Source organism: Tachysurus fulvidraco, chromosome 16 (assembly GCF_022655615.1).
Source record: "Tachysurus fulvidraco isolate hzauxx_2018 chromosome 16, HZAU_PFXX_2.0, whole genome shotgun sequence".
NCBI classification, from domain to species: Eukaryota; Metazoa; Chordata; class Actinopteri; order Siluriformes; family Bagridae; genus Tachysurus; species Tachysurus fulvidraco.
Genome location: NC_062533.1, coordinates 8,099,749 through 8,117,538, shown reverse-complemented (window position 1 = coordinate 8,117,538; position 17,790 = coordinate 8,099,749). Strand labels below are relative to the sequence as shown.

The window sequence follows — 17,790 nt, the reverse complement described above, 5'->3', positions numbered from 1 at the left end:
CAGAACAAGAACACACTCCAGCTGACTGACTGTATGACACTGATGCTGCTGGGCACAAGTCACAGCAAAGCATAGTGTCATGAACAGTTACTAATCTGACAGCCTGGTCAGGCGTCTCTAACTGCTCACTGGCTGTTACATGCTTTTTTTTAACAAACCACGGTGGTCAAGAAGAAGGGATCATCAAAATGGCATGGCTAGGGCATTCACACATCAAGGCTGATGTTTAAACACTTCAAAGGCCATTGGCAAAAAAAAATAATGATGACAGAATGAGAAATTGACAAGAACCAAAACCTACAGTGACTTGAACTTCAGAACAACGAAGCAGAAAGCCCAAAACTCAAACATTCCACAGATAAATTACATGGCCAAAAGTTTGTAGACTCTTGATAAATAACACCTTATGTTGTTGTTCCAAAAATTTCTGCACATAATTGTACAGAATGTTTTTGTGCACTGGAACAATACACTTTCCGGCACAAAACTATTCCCCTGTGTAGCAAGCAAGCTCCATGAAAACATGGTTTGCCAAAGACGGTGTGGAAGAACTTGTGTCCTGCACAGAGGCCAAAGCTCAGCGGGACTGAACTTGTCAAGATGAACTGGTACATCGCCTGCACCCCAGACCTCCTCACCACAACAAGTTACCTCACCTTACGCTCTTGTGGCTGAATGGGTGGATTCACACACCAAAATCTAGAAGAAAGCCTTCCCAAATGACTGAAGGTTGTTCTGAACGGGAAACTAATCTGAAATGGGATGTTCAACAAACATATTTCCACAACACATAGGTCTTGCTGTATAGTGTATATATTGCATCTAGCAAAATTCTTGCTGATAGTAAAATCGCAAAATAAAATCTTGGACAAAAATGGTTCGGAAGGCTGCTAAATAACTTTCTGCAAAGATCTCACAGATAAATAAGGAAACATGGCTGTAAAACAGTCAGTCTGGTTAAATAGGTTTAAATATCTAGCTTGCTAATGTTATTTATTTAAATACACATTAAATAAAATAAAAAAAGTCATCAAAATATAGTCTAATATTCAAAGTCTAATATTTTTCATTTTTGTGAAGTAACCAGTGATTAAACTTTGAGTCGATAAATTATTCCATAGCTTATAAACACTGGACATCCTAATCAATATTAATTACTCCAGACACATCATGCATGACATGCAGCTATACCATCAATACACTGCAATCTTCACATGCACATGTGAAGAGCCACAGATCCACCCCTGAGGAGCTCAGTGCTACATTTACATACTGTGACATTATGTAACGTGGTTCAAGGATTTTAACACTTGCAAGCTAATGCATTTCAAACTGTGCCCCAAATTTCCCTCTTGACTAGACTGTGTCTATATCAAACAGCGAATTTATATTCCTACCCTCTTTGCACTAACTCAGAAAAAGGTTTAGCATGGTGTTTAACACACGTCCTGAAAAAAGAGCATTCTCCTGACATTATATGGAATATGTTCAACAATGTAAAACAAATGAAATGTTTCATACACCCGTGACACGTTTACAAACAACATGAGGTGTACTTAAATAGGAAATACAGGACTATCTGAGACAATACATTTGTAGTAACAGACCATCCAGGCTCCCTGCAAAACAAACCACTCCCCTCCACACAATCGTATGATCAAAACAAGCTCCACAGCAGGTCATAAACCTTTTCCACAGACACACCCTCACCTCATGCCATGTGGTTCCATCCCAACATGCTGTCAGGAACGAGAAGCCCAAAAAAAAAAAAAAAAGAAAAAAAAAAAGCTCTGATGCTGATGAGATGTGTGTGTGAATATGCTGAGAAAGACACTTTTAACTGTTCACATCGGGCTGATTTATCTGATCTACTCAATTTTCTCTTGGTGCTTATTAACCTGCATGGCAGATCTGTGGAGGAAACTCATCACTTAAGGGGCAAATTCTGCCAGACATCCGTCAGTTCCTTGTTAAAGCAAGGCTCAGCAGATTCTGGATGTAAAAGCTCAGAGATGCCAGCAAATCATTACAACAAGAGACAGTGACAAAAAATTTTCCAAATCAGATTTACTTACCATCAATGTGATTAGAAACAAAGAGCAAGAAGCCATGCATGCAATGCCGGTAAAACTATTTTCCTTACTAAGCCCTGTATGCAGTTCTTCCACATAAGATTAACTGACATGTAAGAACTAAAAAACATTGAGACCTCTACACTTGAGCAGTATTTCTAACCCCTTTAACTGTAAAAACCATTTCCACAGATTCCCTTAATACAGATTTAATCTATTATCATTCTTTACATTTTTTTCGATAGAAAGCATTTGTCCTGAACTGACCTCGCTGCTTGGACCCCAATATATAAGAAATTTGATAAAATAGATTTCCACAACTGCGACAAAATCAAAAAGCTCTACGGACCCCAGTTTGAGCTCCTCTGTAAAAGAGCACCTGCAGGACATCTTTTATAAAGGAAGGTGTAAATAGGAAGAGAAACCATTGTCCAAGAATCAGTCCAATATAGATAAATACGGTGGCATTACTGCAGCTAGTCAGCTATAGTAAATGAGATTCAGATGTGTCAGACATGTAGCGCTGAACTTCCCTTTATTTTTATGTTCAACAACAACATTCCTATTTTGGTCTTCTGGTTAAAAATGCATGCGTGTGTGTAAATGCCACCTTTATTTTTGCACATTCCCCACTTTTTCTGGACAAATAACTAATAGGCAGACCATACAGGATGTAGGTATTTCCCATCGTGCACCTCTGCATTCCCAGGATGAGACAGTAATCTAGGTCATGGTGCCTGTGATAGAGCTACTATGGAGTTGTTGTTTTTTTCTAAACTGTGCCATGTGGGGCAATCAGATATTGGGTTATTTTCATTTCAATCAGTCAGAAAAAACACACCACTCGTTTATGAAGCAAGCTACATTATATGCTCATATATATGCTCACATATATGTACAACTATCCGCAACTGCAAAACCTGCCATTTATCAACCTTGCACAGTTTTAAAGTGACCTGACAAGCACTAGTACTGTGATGCTATTTCAATGTTCTTCTGATTCAGTTTCTGTATATCTTTAACAATTATGAATAACATAAAGCATAGCCTTTCTGTACAGGCAAATCTGTGGCTAAAGCTCTTGGGTTATCTAGAATGAGGTGTGCATCTATCAGGCAGATAATTCATTTTCCCAGCTGCAGAACTGACCTCATGTTGAACTCGGTCACACCCTAACTTTCTCCCTCTCAGCTGGAGTACGACTGGATCTTGTTTGGATATTTTTTAGACTAAACCCCACAGATGCAGTCAAGTCAGCTTTCCTTCTGTAAATGCATTCAGACAACCGTTCATCGACCATCATCCTGTCAGTAACGTAAGACAATACAAACTTTAACATCGCCTTTAATCCGACACAAATATGGGTCAACTACATTCAACTGCTAGAGGTCCAAGCAAGTGGCACAATCCTAGCTACATTTCAGTTTGGGCTCCAGACACTGAAACACTGCCCTAAATAACTAAACTAATAATAGTACTTTACACCACGGCGCTGCTGAATTCTCACATCTGATTAAATCAAAAGGTTTTGATTCATTTGCTATAACAGCGGCTCTGACGTTACTGTCAACTTTCATTCAAATCGCAGCTTTATAGAAATGTACTCAATCTAATATGCAATCATTTATATAATTAAATACCTCTTATTTAATAATGAATGAAAAATATAGAAGTGAAGCTTTTAGTAAGGGGGCTTTATGAAAGATGACTTCAGCTTGTGACAGCACTTTAGGTCAAAGCTATTCCAATTTTTTTTACATCATTGGCAAAGTCTCTGTGACAGAAGTTGTTGCACTTTGCGGTTTCTCAGTAACAAATCACAGTTTTTTTCCCTAATTGCTCAGGAATGTATTTAGATCAGACCACTGTTTTGCTTTTTTTTTTTTTTTAAATATATTCAGAGTTTGTGATGACCCATTAGTTCCTCAGGAGCTCTCAGTTGCACTATTATAAACTTTTGTAGAAAGGACATTATTTACAGTCCAGTGTCACCCAATAAGCCTGGTTCATCTAAAGGTTTCTTCCTCATATCATCTCAGTTATTTGTTCCTTGCCACCGCCTCCAGCTTGCTCATTAGGGATAGGGATAGATATATAGTATTTTAAATTTAAAATTAATATTTTATAATTAATTTGACATTTTAATTGTATATATTTATATCTCTCCTCAGTTTCCATACTTCTGTAAAGCTGCTTTGAGTCAATGGGAATTGATAAAGGTGCTATACAAATAAATTAAATTTGAACTTGTGCAGCACAGAGACTGGCTACGTCACATGCTTTGAGGTGGCATTCCTTTAAGAACATGTACAAGAACACAAAGTGCTCAAACAATCGGTACAAAAAAAGAGGTCCTTTTTCCATGTACCCTGCCACACCTGCTCAAAACATGTTTGTGAAGGTGCAAAGCAATAACTTTCTAGGAATTCAAGTATTCATTCTTCTAAAAACCGAACAACCCTGAGGTACTGCTGGTGCACTGTTTTATCACACTCATCTTTTCAATTAGGCTGACAGGAGAGAAACACAGATTTAAATGGTGCCTGAACACCAAGATATAAGCATTAGATTGGATAAAGAGACACATACTAGGCCTGAGGGCAAACCACCTACTTCATCCACACAGCCTAAGCAAGTGATAAGATCAAGATTAAAGCTACAAAAATTGCTTAGATTTTTTGAGAGTACAAAAGCTTTAGAGCAATTACTCCCTACGGTTAATATTTGATTGTAGCACATTCCTTAAAACTTGTTTCATACTATTGTTTTCCAGAGTGATTCTGCCACCATAAGATCAAGATATAACACAGTGTTCATTCTAGTATTTCTGCACATGCAATATTGTTTGTACATACAGTATGTACACTGGTGGGTGCTGTTTCTGTTTATTGTCTCGTGTATTGTCTTCTTTTAGTATTGTCTTGTAATTTTTGTCTGCACTGTTGCACTTTATGTATCTAGGACTAATTTACTAAGTCCTTATAGCTCTGTCTATGTTTTATGTAGCACCATGATCCTGGAGAAACATTGACTCATTTCACTGTACTGCAACAGCTATATATGGTTGAAATGACAATAAAAGCTTCTTAACTTGACTTTGAGATATAAAACAGAGCTTATGCAATCAATATATATCGCAATATAACTACAGCCTATATGTAAAGACGTACAGAACAAGAACTGAATCAGTAATATTACTGCAACTGGGCTTGAAATAATGTTTCTTTTACTATGATGTGTACTAGCTCCAGGTCTTCCAAAAACAAAAACAGCTCTGTCCTAAGTAGATAACGTCTGCCTCTTTAATTGCTGACTTGGGACTGATGAAATCATCTATCCATTAAGACTAACCAAAAACGCTCCACTCATGTCAGTGCCATAAAACTAATTACCACCATTAGTGCTTGTAAAGAGAGGGGGGGGGGAGCTTTCTTTATCTTGAGGGTCAAAGCAAGTCCATTTCCCTGTGAGCTTAAAATCACAACTTTATTGATGTAGTGACTAAATCTAAATCTGCTGTAGACATACGCAGGAGGGCCTTCGACTGACACAACCATCTTCTCAGAAAAGGCATCATGCATTTCACTGCTCTCTTACCTAAAAACGGAAATATTTTATACTCTCACAAGACACCAAATACACACACTTCAAATATACATCAATCAACCTGTTTACATGCTGTTTTTGCACATTTCTTTGCTCTTAGCACATACTACCTAACATTTCAGTCGTTCGTTGTTTTCCACGATCCTTTACTTTATCTCAGGGACCTGCTGCTATGAAACTGTGTTCATTATAGTATTACTGCACACGCAATATTGTTAAACATACAGTATTTACACCGGTCGGCACCGTTTCTATTTATTGTCTTGTAATTTTTTTGTTTCCACTGTCTTTTGTCCTGCACTGTCTTTGTCTTGTCCTGCACCGTCTGCACCAGGTTGCACAGATACACTTTATGTAAATAGGACTAACTTACTAAGTCCTTATAGCTCTGTCTGTTTTATGTAGCACCATGATCCTGGAGAAACCTTGTGTCATTTCACTGTGTACTGCAACAGCTATATGTGGTTGAAACGACAGTAAAAGCTTCTTGACTCTTGTTTCAAGTCAGTGGCCAATTCTTAAATGTCTGTGCTTCACAGTAGACAAGTGGCTCTGAAAGACCAGGGTGGGTCAATCAAGAGAACATACTTACAGGCATCATTATTTCAGATGACAGAGCAACATCAGGCTTCGGGTTGCGTCCTAATAACGTTGACGTGTGATTTCATCCGTCTCCTACAACAAGCCTTTCTGACGTGGGCGCTTCTCACAGAGGAGGTACACAAGCCATAGCACTGCTCACCAAAACTGTCCTGAAAATCAATAACAAAACACGTAACCACGTCTTTAACTCATTTATATAATGAAAAAGAAAACTAATCCGCATGGTCACGTTGTGCAAGCTGAAATTACAAGTAGCTAACAGATAGCTAATCTATCTAACCTCGTTACAGACATTTAAACGAGTGAAGTGCTAATGTTTGCTAACAGGCTAACAAACACGGCTTAGCTCTTACTTTTATCCCTTTGGTTACTGTATCTGGATAAAGCCGTCTGACGAATTAAACCCAAGACATCATTAAAATACACGTTATTGCAGATATTTAAAACTATTCTGACTATATTACGGTTAATAAAGCTGATTCACTACGGAAATGAGTTAAGCTAGTTTTAGTTACCAACGTAGCAACTATCCTAGCTAGAAAAAAACTGACAACTAATATGAAGTCAAACGACTACACGAATGCCAGAAGTTTTCTGTTCTACTTACAAGTCAGGCGAAGACACAGAATAATCCGTTTAAACGACAAAACCCTTGTGGTTAATGAGGAAGGCGAGCTATGGAGTGAGTCCTGGCAGCACAGCAGGGGTTTCCAGACGGATAGCAGCAGCGCGCTAGCAGCCAACTAGCAAGGGCTTTGCCAGGAAACATGCAGAGTTTCATTTAATAAATAAATTAATTCACAAAAAACACGCTTCCTGTGATCTACTAGAAAATAAGATTTTCTAATAAACCACAACAAAGCGACATAAAAACAGCAGAAATGAGTTATTTCCGGAGGAAAACCGTAGGAGCCGCAGAGTTCATTACAGAACACTGATTTGTTTGTGTAGTAAATGATGTCAGGGCACGTTGTAGGAACGCCAGGAATGTGGAGCGGCCAGGCAGCAGGTCGCATTAACACTAACACACACATATTAACACACACACACAATCACACTAACATACACACATTAACACACACAATCACATTAACACACATATATACACACACATACATAAACACATATATACACACACTGTATATACACACACACACATACATAAACACATATATACACACACTGTACATACACACACAGACGCACACACAAACATACACACAAAAACACACACACACACTGTACATACACACACAGAAACATACACATACATACACATACAAAAACATACACACACAATCTCATAAACACAAACACACACAAATACATACAAACACATACACAAACACACATACTAAATTGTTAGCATATAGTACTAACATTAAATTTATGTGTTAAATTTCTGAATACAAATTGTACTTTAGATACATCTGCAATACCCCAATTCATACGATATGACAGACATGCTCCTGCTGGTAGGATCATCCTCTATCATTATATTTGCATTTCTTCATCTTGAGGAACCGCTTTACCCTGGTCAGGGTTGAGGCAGATCTCAAGAACACTGGGAGGAAACCCATGCAGAAACAAGACGGACATGAGAAACTCTACACAGATATGATCCTGAGCTCAGGATTGAACCAGGACTCTGGAATATGAGGTTACATTGTGACCCACTGTGATGTGTCTGGAATGTTCCCAGAAATATGTAATCTTGAAATTATACAATAGTTGAGCAAACAACTAAGTAATAAATCACAGATGCAGTTTATTAGTTCTTGTTTGTGAATCAAATCCATTGACACTTTTGTTTGTTTGTTCGTTTATTTTAATTAATCCTGGTGCAACCCTCATATTTTCCATACGTCTTGGATATATACATACATATACATACACACATATACACACACACACACACACACACACACACACACACACACACACACACACACACATGATTGGTTTCTATAGGCATTCCTGTAGAAATACCATATTTTCACAGAGTGCACCTAAAAGAATAGTTCATCATCATCATCATCATCATCATCATCATCATCAACCACCACAACAACAACCTTATGTAAAGAAAAAGCATTGGGTATTAGCGGCCAGTATTTTACAATGTAAAGTTTATTTGCTATTTGTTAAAATACAGCTATCCTTGTTATTAACAAAAAAATAGACCTATCTTGCAGTAGAAATATTTGATCATTTTTGTGATCTTTAGCTGTGTAAAGATTTATTTTCTGAAGAAATTATTTGTTGTTTAATTTGTTGCTTTGAGTTAATTTGTTTTTTCTCTCAAAAACATGTTGTTCTTTGAAGAATTTATGAACACATAATATAATATTTCATTATAAACATATTTAATTTCATTCATTCTAGATGTATTTAACAGCTTATAGGGAAACATTCACCTGCAAATGTAAATGTAACGTCTCTATCAGTAGTTTACGAGAGTCACGACTGCCCCCTAATGGCTTGATGCAGCATCTTTAAATACCACCCAGACTAAGGTTTTTCACGCTTAGGGGCGTGGCTAACAAGTTGAATGACAGCTACAAGAGTAACGCCTTTAACGTGTCTGTGCGCTTCCCATCACTGGATACACCAAAGTGGATCACCAAAGTACACCTGCACATTCATACAGATGGCTTTAATAAACAAACTGAAGATAACTTCATTGTTTAAGGTCAGGTTTTTGTTCTAATCCTCCAATAACCTTCACTTATAAAGGTGCACCATGTATGTGATTATTACTACGTTTTCTCTGAAACTTTCTATTCAAAGTCTGCATTTTGCCCTATAAATTGAAGTTAATGCACAAAGCACCATGTACATGTGACAATCGATAGGCTACTTACTGTTTGATCTAATATATATTTATCACAGTATAAACTTGATCTTTTTGTCTTGTGTCTGGTATTTCCAGTTGTCCTACAGCAGCCATGTCCGATCTTATCCGGAAAGGGTCAATGTGGGGGCAGATTTTCATTCCAACCAAGCAGAAACCACACCAGAGTCTACTAATAGTCTACTTGGTATAATAGTCCATGCGATGCATGGGTAGTTATATGGTTAGATTTGAAGGGCAGCCTGCGTAACAACACATAGCCGAACAAAGTGCTCCCCAACACTACAGTCCACATTTATATAAAATCATCTGGTTTATCTATAGTAATTATAGGTAATCATCAAGATTACCTATAATGTCAAATTCCAGCTGTTGATGCTAATCACACAACTACTTACTTAGGTATAGACAAATGGCTTAGAGTTTGTGCCTGTCAGTTTAACAAAAGAACATAACGTTAATTGTGGTAAATACAACCGAGTAGACCACACAGATTGTACAGGTATTCTAAACAGAGCATTTATTATTCACAAACAGATTAACATCATGGAGTCAGTGAAGCTCTTCTGAGGGAGATTTACACAGGGAAGCAGGGCACATCGCATGTTGGTCAGATCAGTGGTGGTCAGACTCTAACAGAGAAAAAGAAATGTTTTCACAGCCATTAAAAACAAACAAATGAATCAAGAGCAAGGAAATAATATAAATTACAGCACTGTGAACCTACAGAATCTATAGATCTATGCTCTCTAAAATGTCAGGAGATGGCAATACAGATTGTAAAGCGTTTCTTGTGAGTTTAGCAGGTTAAACAAATTAATCTTCCTTTTCTCAAAACTCTCTAATTAAACTGATAAAACCTACACACCTCAGGACAGAATGAGAATTTAACAGCAGTATAGTTTTTAAGAACATACTAGTTTTATCAGAGGTATGAGCTTTTATGCCATCTTGAAATACCAAGGAAAGATGTATAAACAAATTTTAGGAAAAATTCGATCTTTAATACTCCTATTTTACAAGTTGACCTTATTCCAGATTCAAGATATTTGAACACACAAGATACACAATGACTCTTCCAATAACAATTGTCGATACTGATGTCATGTCCAATATAAATATGTTGCCTAAATATGGGATTTTTAAATACAGGATAAGTACTTACTAGACTTCACTGCTTTCTTTCCTAAAAGGAAAAAAGACAAAAACAATCATTTCAAGACAAAATAAATAAATAAATGACCTTGTGACACAGACAGAATGCAAGCACTAAATGTACATTTTATCTACGGTATAAACAGAGCGCCTACCTCCATAGGAGACTTTGTAGTAAAGGTATGTCATGATTCCCAGGCCAACCCAGACCTCCTGGTACGCCTTGGTGTAGTAAGGGCCAACTCTAGACCACCAGGTTCCAAACAGACCTCCAGCCATCTTGTGATCAGGACAGAATCATACATGAATAGAAATGAAGACATGAATAGAAATAGCATGAATATATACAGATTTATAGGTTGCAGATATGCAGATTTATAGAATGCAGGTTTCCAAAACGTTTTAATTTAGTACTACATAATAAACTCGTTCTAATCCAGTGGCTATTAAACATTAATACATAATAAACTTTTATTAATTAACAATACAGACTATTGCACTTTTGAAAATATGCAGTTTTTTGCCCACCCGTAATGAGATCGCGCGCTATGATTGGTTACCAAGCTAATGAGTTAGAGTGACAGTTTGATCACCCAATCATAATTGCGGGCACTAGACGGCCGTAGCCAATCATAGCACAGAGGGCAGAATCTGACGGAATACGGATAGGGGGGGAAAAGAAACAAATTGATAGCGATGATCTAAAAATAATTTAAAGGATAACTACTGTACTTGAATCAATTGCTGATTTCAGCAAAATATCAGCAAATGATATTCAATTGAATCAGCAAAATATGTTTTTGAGTCATTTTGAATGAAAAACAAACTAATATTCGGTTCATTAGCCTTGGTGTCACTTGGCTAAGGCCTAGATATAACAAAACATATTAGAAACAAACTGGTTCTTCCAGACAGGAGAATTTCACAACTCTCATTTGTATAACATTTTATGTTACAGTCTTATAAACCTATTTTAAAACTAACAGCTCGTCACTCACCTCTAAACTGTAAATACTGCAGCTCACTGAGAGAAGGTCACTGTCCAATCTGAATGCTAGCTCGCGACAGGAGACGCACAGAAGAACGGAAGTGTAAACTAGACTTCCGGTATATTAGTGAAACATCACGTCAGAATAAAGGTCTTCAATACCTAAAATATGAAAGCACGATTCAATAAGTCGTTTAATGTTATTTGGCGCTTTTGCATGCATTTACCGCCCCATAGTTTAATTATTTATTATTATTTATATATGTATCTATACACAAACTTATAACCTGCTACTTGTTCCTTTACAACATTGTCTGCACATTTATTCAATGCCATAGCCTTAAAACCATTTACTTGTACTTTTCATTAATGTCGACACGTCTCTGTGCTGTCTTTATAGCCTTTATATTTATTTACTGTACACATTTTTACACACACATATATATATATATATATATATATATAAAGAACATGCTACACATGTGATACATATTTATCTGCACTTGTCTATGTGCACAATTGCTGCTCTTTGTACTTCTGGTAGATGCCAAACTGCATTTCGTCCATGTGTACCTGTACTAGGCAATGACAATAAATTATCTATCTATTATTTTCGTATTAACATATTTGAGCTAGAGTTTAGGGCATTATTTGTTTGTTTGTTTGTTTGTTTTTACATATGTAATCTTAAATCCTCTGAGCCAGAAGATGGCAATGTTTACCGATAGTTCAAAAGTAAAAATAATTCTGCAAACTGAAGAGAGTGCAATAAGTATTTGCCATTTTATTTTATTTTATTTTATTGACAGTTATTCAGTTAAACATATATTTAACATTTTATAAATTTCACAGATTACAAATTTTAGGAATGACATAACACACAGCAACATTTGGCTGTAGGCTGTAGTGGCAACAATTAGTCTGTGATCCATTTACAAAGAAAGACTATAGGTATTAAGAAGGAAAACCCTTGAAGGAAGACACTTTGTGTAGAAGCACTACATACAATAACAGTTTGACTCAGCTGGTATTTCTTGGGAAAAAGATCTGTAGTTTATTCTTGTTCTCCCTCACAGCACACACACACACACACACACACACACACACACATGCACGATCTGTGAGATGAGTGCATACAGAGAGCTATTGAAGCATACAGAGAGCCATGCTCTTCTCTCCCCTCAGGCTAATCTATGCTTCGTAATCCAAAAATATAACTGAAAAAAAGGGCAGATTAGTCTGTGTAAGTCACTTTGCAGCTGTGTGCTTACTGCGTTATTGAGTTTCTATGGCTCATGATGTTGAAATGATTATATGAATATATTGAACACAATATATTTGTGAATTCCAATGCATTTTATCAGAGGAAATTGAATAGATCCTTATCAACTAACTGTTAAACTTTATAGACTCTATGAGCTCACAGTATTGTGAATATAACCTTGCCGTAGTAAAGATCCAGCTTAGTCCAAGGACTTTCCTTGACCCAATAAAATCTCTTGTAACTACTCAACCTCAGGTCTCACTAGTACTGTCCTGTTTGTTTCCAGGGGAAGTTTTTTGCCTATGGGAAGGGCACTCTGGTCACTGGGATGTCTCTGAGCTATTTCTGTCCTTCACAGTTTACCACTCAAAGCCTTAGGCTAGTCATAGGGAAAGGATCGACAGTAGGGAAGACAGTCCCTATGGACTGTATATGAATGAGCACTATGTAAATGCTTGTCTACATAGCTGGATATGGTCGGGATCTCCTCCCGACACTTTTCTTGCCCTTCCAGAGAAGACAAAGCTGTATTCTTTTGGTCACAAGTGTCGATGTCTGCAGGAGGAGGAGAAACAGGAAGTAGGATTGGTGGGGCTGGAGGGAAAGTCCTTCTGTATCCAACCTCTTCCTGCCTTCTCAGGAAGTCCCTCAGCACCTGTTTGAAGATGCACACGAGCTCCCAGGGAACAACATAGTTGTGAGCCAAAATCTCACGGAACCTTAAAAGAGGTAATAAAAACATACACACTGTGGTTATTAATGATCAGTTGCTACCACATGAACGTACACCTACATGTCCTCATACCTGAAGAGTACAGCAGCTGTGTGAGATGGTGGAATTCGGGCACAGAGTCGCTCCAGCAGTCTGCATTCAGATGCTGGTATCAGGGCAAGCAAGCTGTCCCGAGTGAGAGGCAGACGATGTCCTCGAGCACCATGGGTGCAACGGAGGCGTTGCTCCTCAAGAGCTGGACACTCTCTCTGCTCGAATTGCCAGAGAAGCTCCTGGAGTAACACTCGGCTGGGGCTTAAGGACACCGCATAGTCTGGATTCAGCACACCTTCCTGATGGGAGGAATTCATACAGGCCAGGAATGGCATTGAAAGACTATGGTAGGGAAGAATAGATGGAGGGACAAAAACATGATTTTAGAGAACTATCGATATATTTATAATGTTATTTGTACAAAACGAACAAAATGAGTTAGGTTAACATATGATAAAAAAACTCTTTATGATTGTTTCACCTTAAATATAGTATAGTATACATTAATACTTTGAAGTATGAATGTGCGGAATATCCCACTATGCCCCGGTTTGACTGCATACTTTTATTAGAATTTATTATTATATCATCTGCTTACTTTATCGACTTTTTGTACTATGCAAGAGCTTCTTTGCTATTTACATTGTCTGGGTACGATTGTATGTATGTATGTATTTATGTATGTATGTATGTATGTATGTATGTATGTATGTATGTATGTATGTATGTACTGTATGAATGTATGTATGTATGTATGTACTGTATGTATGTATGTATGTATGTATGTACTGTATGTATGTATGTATGTATGTATGTATGTATGTATGTATGTATGTACTGTATGTATGTATGTATGTATGTAGCACAGGTATTCCAATGTATATAGGTGCTTAACCCTGCTATTACACAAGTGTATATACAGTATATGTTTACTAGAACCCTCTTTGTTCAGAATCTGTTTTGCACAATGTACTGTATGATACACAATATGCACACTGGAGCTATTTGGTGTATTTGTCCTGTAGTGTATTGTGGGATAGGATTGTATTGTTTGTTTGCACTAGGTTGCAATGTATGTGGCTCACTTTATGTCCTTAGCTCTGTGTTTTATGTAGCCCATGGTATTGGAGAAAGGTTTTTTTCATTTCACTGTGCACTGTGTCAGCTATATGTTGTTGAAACGACAATAAAAGCTTCTTGACTCGACGAGACTCTTAACTAGTGTTAAAAAAAACTATTTAACAGCTATTTTCAATCAGTACAAATACATTTATTTTATAATCACATGTCTGATATAGACTGAGTCAGGACACTGTTGAGACATTTTTACCTCTGTTGGGAAAATCCTATGCAGAATTTTAGTCAATGAATATAACACCTTCAAATTATATAAGCACTTGTGGCATGTCAGAGAGTAGAATTGGGTTTGATATCACAATTTACTTTGAAGATATAAACATTTGAACGGTTTTCTGTGAATACAGAACATTTCCCATAGTAGACTAAAAAAACACACACAAATATCCTTACAAAAAGCTACAAATTTTAAAGTACAGAGTGTCTATTTTAAGCCCCACTGTGGAGTGTGACAGGACAAAGACATTCAATGCTAAACATGATCACAATAAAACAGAATAAAAATTCTATTTTTTTTCTTGACTCATGGTCACTGCTCTTTAGTGTTTCTCTCTCAGTTCTTTTTGAATTCAGTTATATTTCTTTTTCAATCCCCAGGATAGACTTCGGTGATAGAGTGGAACTGAAGTGGAAAAAATAACTTCAGGTCTCTCATGTCACAGTACATAAAGCTCCTGTGGCGATTCTGTTTCGAGAAGAAAAAGAGATTGCTTAATAGACTGTTTAGTTGAAGTGCAGGTGAGTGCACCAATTACTCCAGCTAGGAACAAAATGTGAAAAGGCTTATAAAGATTATGTGTTATTAAGGGTTATTAAGCAGCAAAAACAGACAGAGCAAAGACAGATGTAAATGGAATGAGATACAGGTAGAAGAAAATGTTTAAAAAAACCCACACAATGCTAAAAGGTCACAGAAACAGATACAGTACAGAAAACAGAAAAATAATACAATGGAGAGCTTGAAATAATTAGAAGAATTATGAATGAAGATACATAAGCAAGAGAGTGTATGAAAGGGCAAAATAATAATAATTACGTATGATTGACAGACATCATTCTGAGGACAAAATTATAGTCAAATATCCTTACCTTGGATTAAAATGATGATACCCAGGATGCCTTGACTCCATACGGTAAACCTTGAAATGATGATGAAATATGAGAGAGACACTAAATGAATGAGAGACAGATAGAGCGTAAGAGATTGCAGTTTTGATGGCAGTGTTCGGTAAAGTTGAGAAACAGAGAGAGGGAGAGAGAGAGAGAGAGAGAGAGAGAGAGAGAGAGAGAGAGAGAGAGAGAGAGAGAAAGAGAGAGAGAGAGAAAGAGATTGCTTCGCCTGCCTACAGCAAACTGCCTTCTGTCTCTCTGCTCTGATAACCAGCCTCCGCTCACTGACCCTGTGTCCATTCAATCCCCCGACCACACACACATACACACACACACACACACACACACACACACACACACACACACACACACACACACACACACACACACGCACACACGCACACACACCACACACGCACACACATGCACTCTTTGTACATCCTTTTTAAAAACAAGTTGATCAATTTATTTCCAGCCATGAACCCATTACATTATAAACATCACATTCACTTTATATTACTCTGTGCACGTTTCACAGAGCTTCATTTTAAGTACACTCCAATTATTCAATTTTAAGCACATCACTGCGTCCAGATCATCATCTTTATTTAAGGCATGAGACTTTCCATAAACAGAACTCAAAGTGTAAATTAAACAATGAATCAATGGTGTGATGTAATGCATTATAAAACCATTGTCGATTTCCTATAAAAGTAAACCTGACATATTTATTCCTCTTATAAAACAGCAATGTGCTAACTAACAATCAGTAATTCATTAAAGACTGTTTCTAGTTATGTTTAATGTTATGGAATACATGCAAAACATGTGTTCTGGGTTTTATGTACATTATTGTATCTATACATTGTAACTGGCCTCTGTGTGTGTATCTCTCTCTCTCTCTCTCTCTCTCTCTCTCTCTCTCTCTCTCTCTCTCTGTCTGTCTCTCTCTCTCTCTCTCTCTCTCTCTCTCTGTCTGTCTCTCTCTCTCTCTCTCTCTCTCTCTCTCTCTCTCTCTCTCTCTCTCTCTCTCTCTCTCAGATACAGATATAATGGCTAATAGAAGTACTTACTGTCTTCATTTAAAAGAAGTATAATAATGTGGTAAATTAGCAAGCTATAATGACGTGTAAACCACAGACTAAAGAGTAAAAGCAACCAAAGAAAGCTGGTCTGACCCTTGCTGTGAGGAGGTATATTGTTGAGTGAAATCCTCTACCCCAGATCCAGCACAACAACAGTAGTATCTGAAGACAACAGTCAAACAGTTCATTACTCAAAGACAAAGGAGGGCAAAACATTGGTCAGAAATTCCCCTCACATTGAGCAGTTGGTTGCCATATGGAGGCCTCTGGGCGGCCTTCTGGCCTGTTTGTCCTCTGAGACACATAATCAGAGAAGTGCAGCTGGTACTGGTTCTGTTAGAGACTGGGTCAGGCTTCAGACCTCTGTTTTCGCCATAAGATCAAAACAGATCCATCTGTACACGTATCTATTGAGTTAAATTGAAAACAATGGAACATAAAGCTAACTCTAACATAAATTATTTACAAATCTCAATATAATCACTGTATCTGTGTTCAATGTATATCCCATATAACAATGTGGTGGACATGCTGGACACACACACACACACACACACACACACACACACACACACACACACACACACACACACACACACACACACACACACACAGAGTTTCAATTGTACCTCATTATTATCATTTCATAGTTTTTCTCTTGCCTGTTGGATAGATGTAGTCACACACTATGTGTCATTTCCAGGATGTTGTTTTTTCCTCCACAAAAATTGATCCATTATGATTTTAATAATGCAATGGCATGAGAAAGGATCTGCATTATAGGAGTGCACTCTGCATGAGAATGGATTACTCTTATGGTCCATTATTAAATTGCATTTTGTTAATATTTCATAATTGTGATTACTGCAGTGTAACTTGGATAGTAAGTCAAATAGATACCAATGAGGCATGTTTTCAAGCCTGAATGGACAATAGATTAAAGTTATTTTCCACAAAATGTCTTCCGTTATTTAAATACTTATTTTACATTTACAGGCTCTGACAGTGCCAGCTCTGGGAAGAGGGAATTAGGAATTCAATGCGACTGACATGTCACCCGTGCTCCTCGAGGGCTGCAGTGCTCTGCTGGTATTTATTAGACTTTCTCAGACTTCTCTCTTTATTTCATGGAAGGTGACGGTTTTTGTGT

At 37.3% G+C, this 17,790-nt stretch overlaps 3 protein-coding genes across 7 annotated transcripts in view; all 3 read right to left on the bottom strand.

Moving 5' to 3' along the window:
- ppp1r13bb (protein phosphatase 1, regulatory subunit 13Bb) overlaps nt 1-7,275 on the bottom strand; it is a 37,996-nt gene extending 30,721 nt beyond the window's left edge. For 2 of the 5 annotated variants that reach the window (XM_047801498.1, XM_047801497.1), the window contains exons 1-2: nt 6,889-7,273; nt 6,271-6,430 (exon numbers count right to left, since the gene is read on the bottom strand). In XM_047801498.1, the coding sequence (XP_047657454.1) occupies nt 6,271-6,279 (9 nt within the window). In that variant the 5' untranslated portion in view covers nt 6,280-6,430; nt 6,889-7,273. Of the gene's footprint in view, nt 1-6,270; nt 6,431-6,888 lie in introns of all 5 variants that reach the window. The other 3 variants (XM_047801500.1, XM_027149019.2, XM_047801499.1) reach the window with 3 other exon arrangements.
- Nucleotides 7,276-9,632: 2,357 nt separating this feature from the next.
- Nucleotides 9,633-11,435, bottom strand: atp5mj (ATP synthase membrane subunit j). Its single transcript, XM_027148856.2, has 4 exons — nt 11,289-11,435; nt 10,446-10,569; nt 10,301-10,321; nt 9,633-9,767 (listed from the first exon to the last, which is right to left on the bottom strand). The coding sequence occupies exons 2-4, from the start codon at nt 10,567-10,569 to the stop codon at nt 9,751-9,753; spliced, it is 162 nt and encodes a 53-aa protein (XP_027004657.1). The 5' UTR covers nt 11,289-11,435; the 3' UTR covers nt 9,633-9,750.
- Nucleotides 11,436-12,131: 696 nt separating this feature from the next.
- rd3l (RD3 like) lies at nt 12,132-15,850 on the bottom strand. Its single transcript, XM_027149888.2, has 3 exons — nt 15,535-15,850; nt 13,348-13,650; nt 12,132-13,261 (listed from the first exon to the last, which is right to left on the bottom strand). The coding sequence occupies exons 1-3, from the start codon at nt 15,573-15,575 to the stop codon at nt 12,922-12,924; spliced, it is 684 nt and encodes a 227-aa protein (XP_027005689.1). The 5' UTR covers nt 15,576-15,850; the 3' UTR covers nt 12,132-12,921.
- Between the last annotated feature and the right edge of the window lie 1,940 nt (nt 15,851-17,790).

Excerpts from the sequence above, each read along its gene's own strand:
- atp5mj (XM_027148856.2), bottom strand. The coding sequence starts at position 10,569 with ATGGCTGGAGGTCTGTTTGGAACCTGGTGGTCTAGAGTTGGCCCTTAC. Across the intron at positions 10,322-10,445 it reads CTACAAAGTCTCCTATGGAG|GAAAGAAAGCAGTGAAGTCT; the intron begins GTAGGCGCTCTG and ends TTTTCCTTTTAG.
- rd3l (XM_027149888.2), bottom strand. The coding sequence starts at position 15,575 with ATGGAGTCAAGGCATCCTGGGTATCATCATTTTAATCCAAG. Across the intron at positions 13,651-15,534 it reads TATCATCATTTTAATCCAAG|TCTTTCAATGCCATTCCTGG; the intron begins GTAAGGATATTT and ends TCCCTACCATAG. Across the intron at positions 13,262-13,347 it reads ACAGCTGCTGTACTCTTCAG|GTTCCGTGAGATTTTGGCTC; the intron begins GTATGAGGACAT and ends ACCTCTTTTAAG.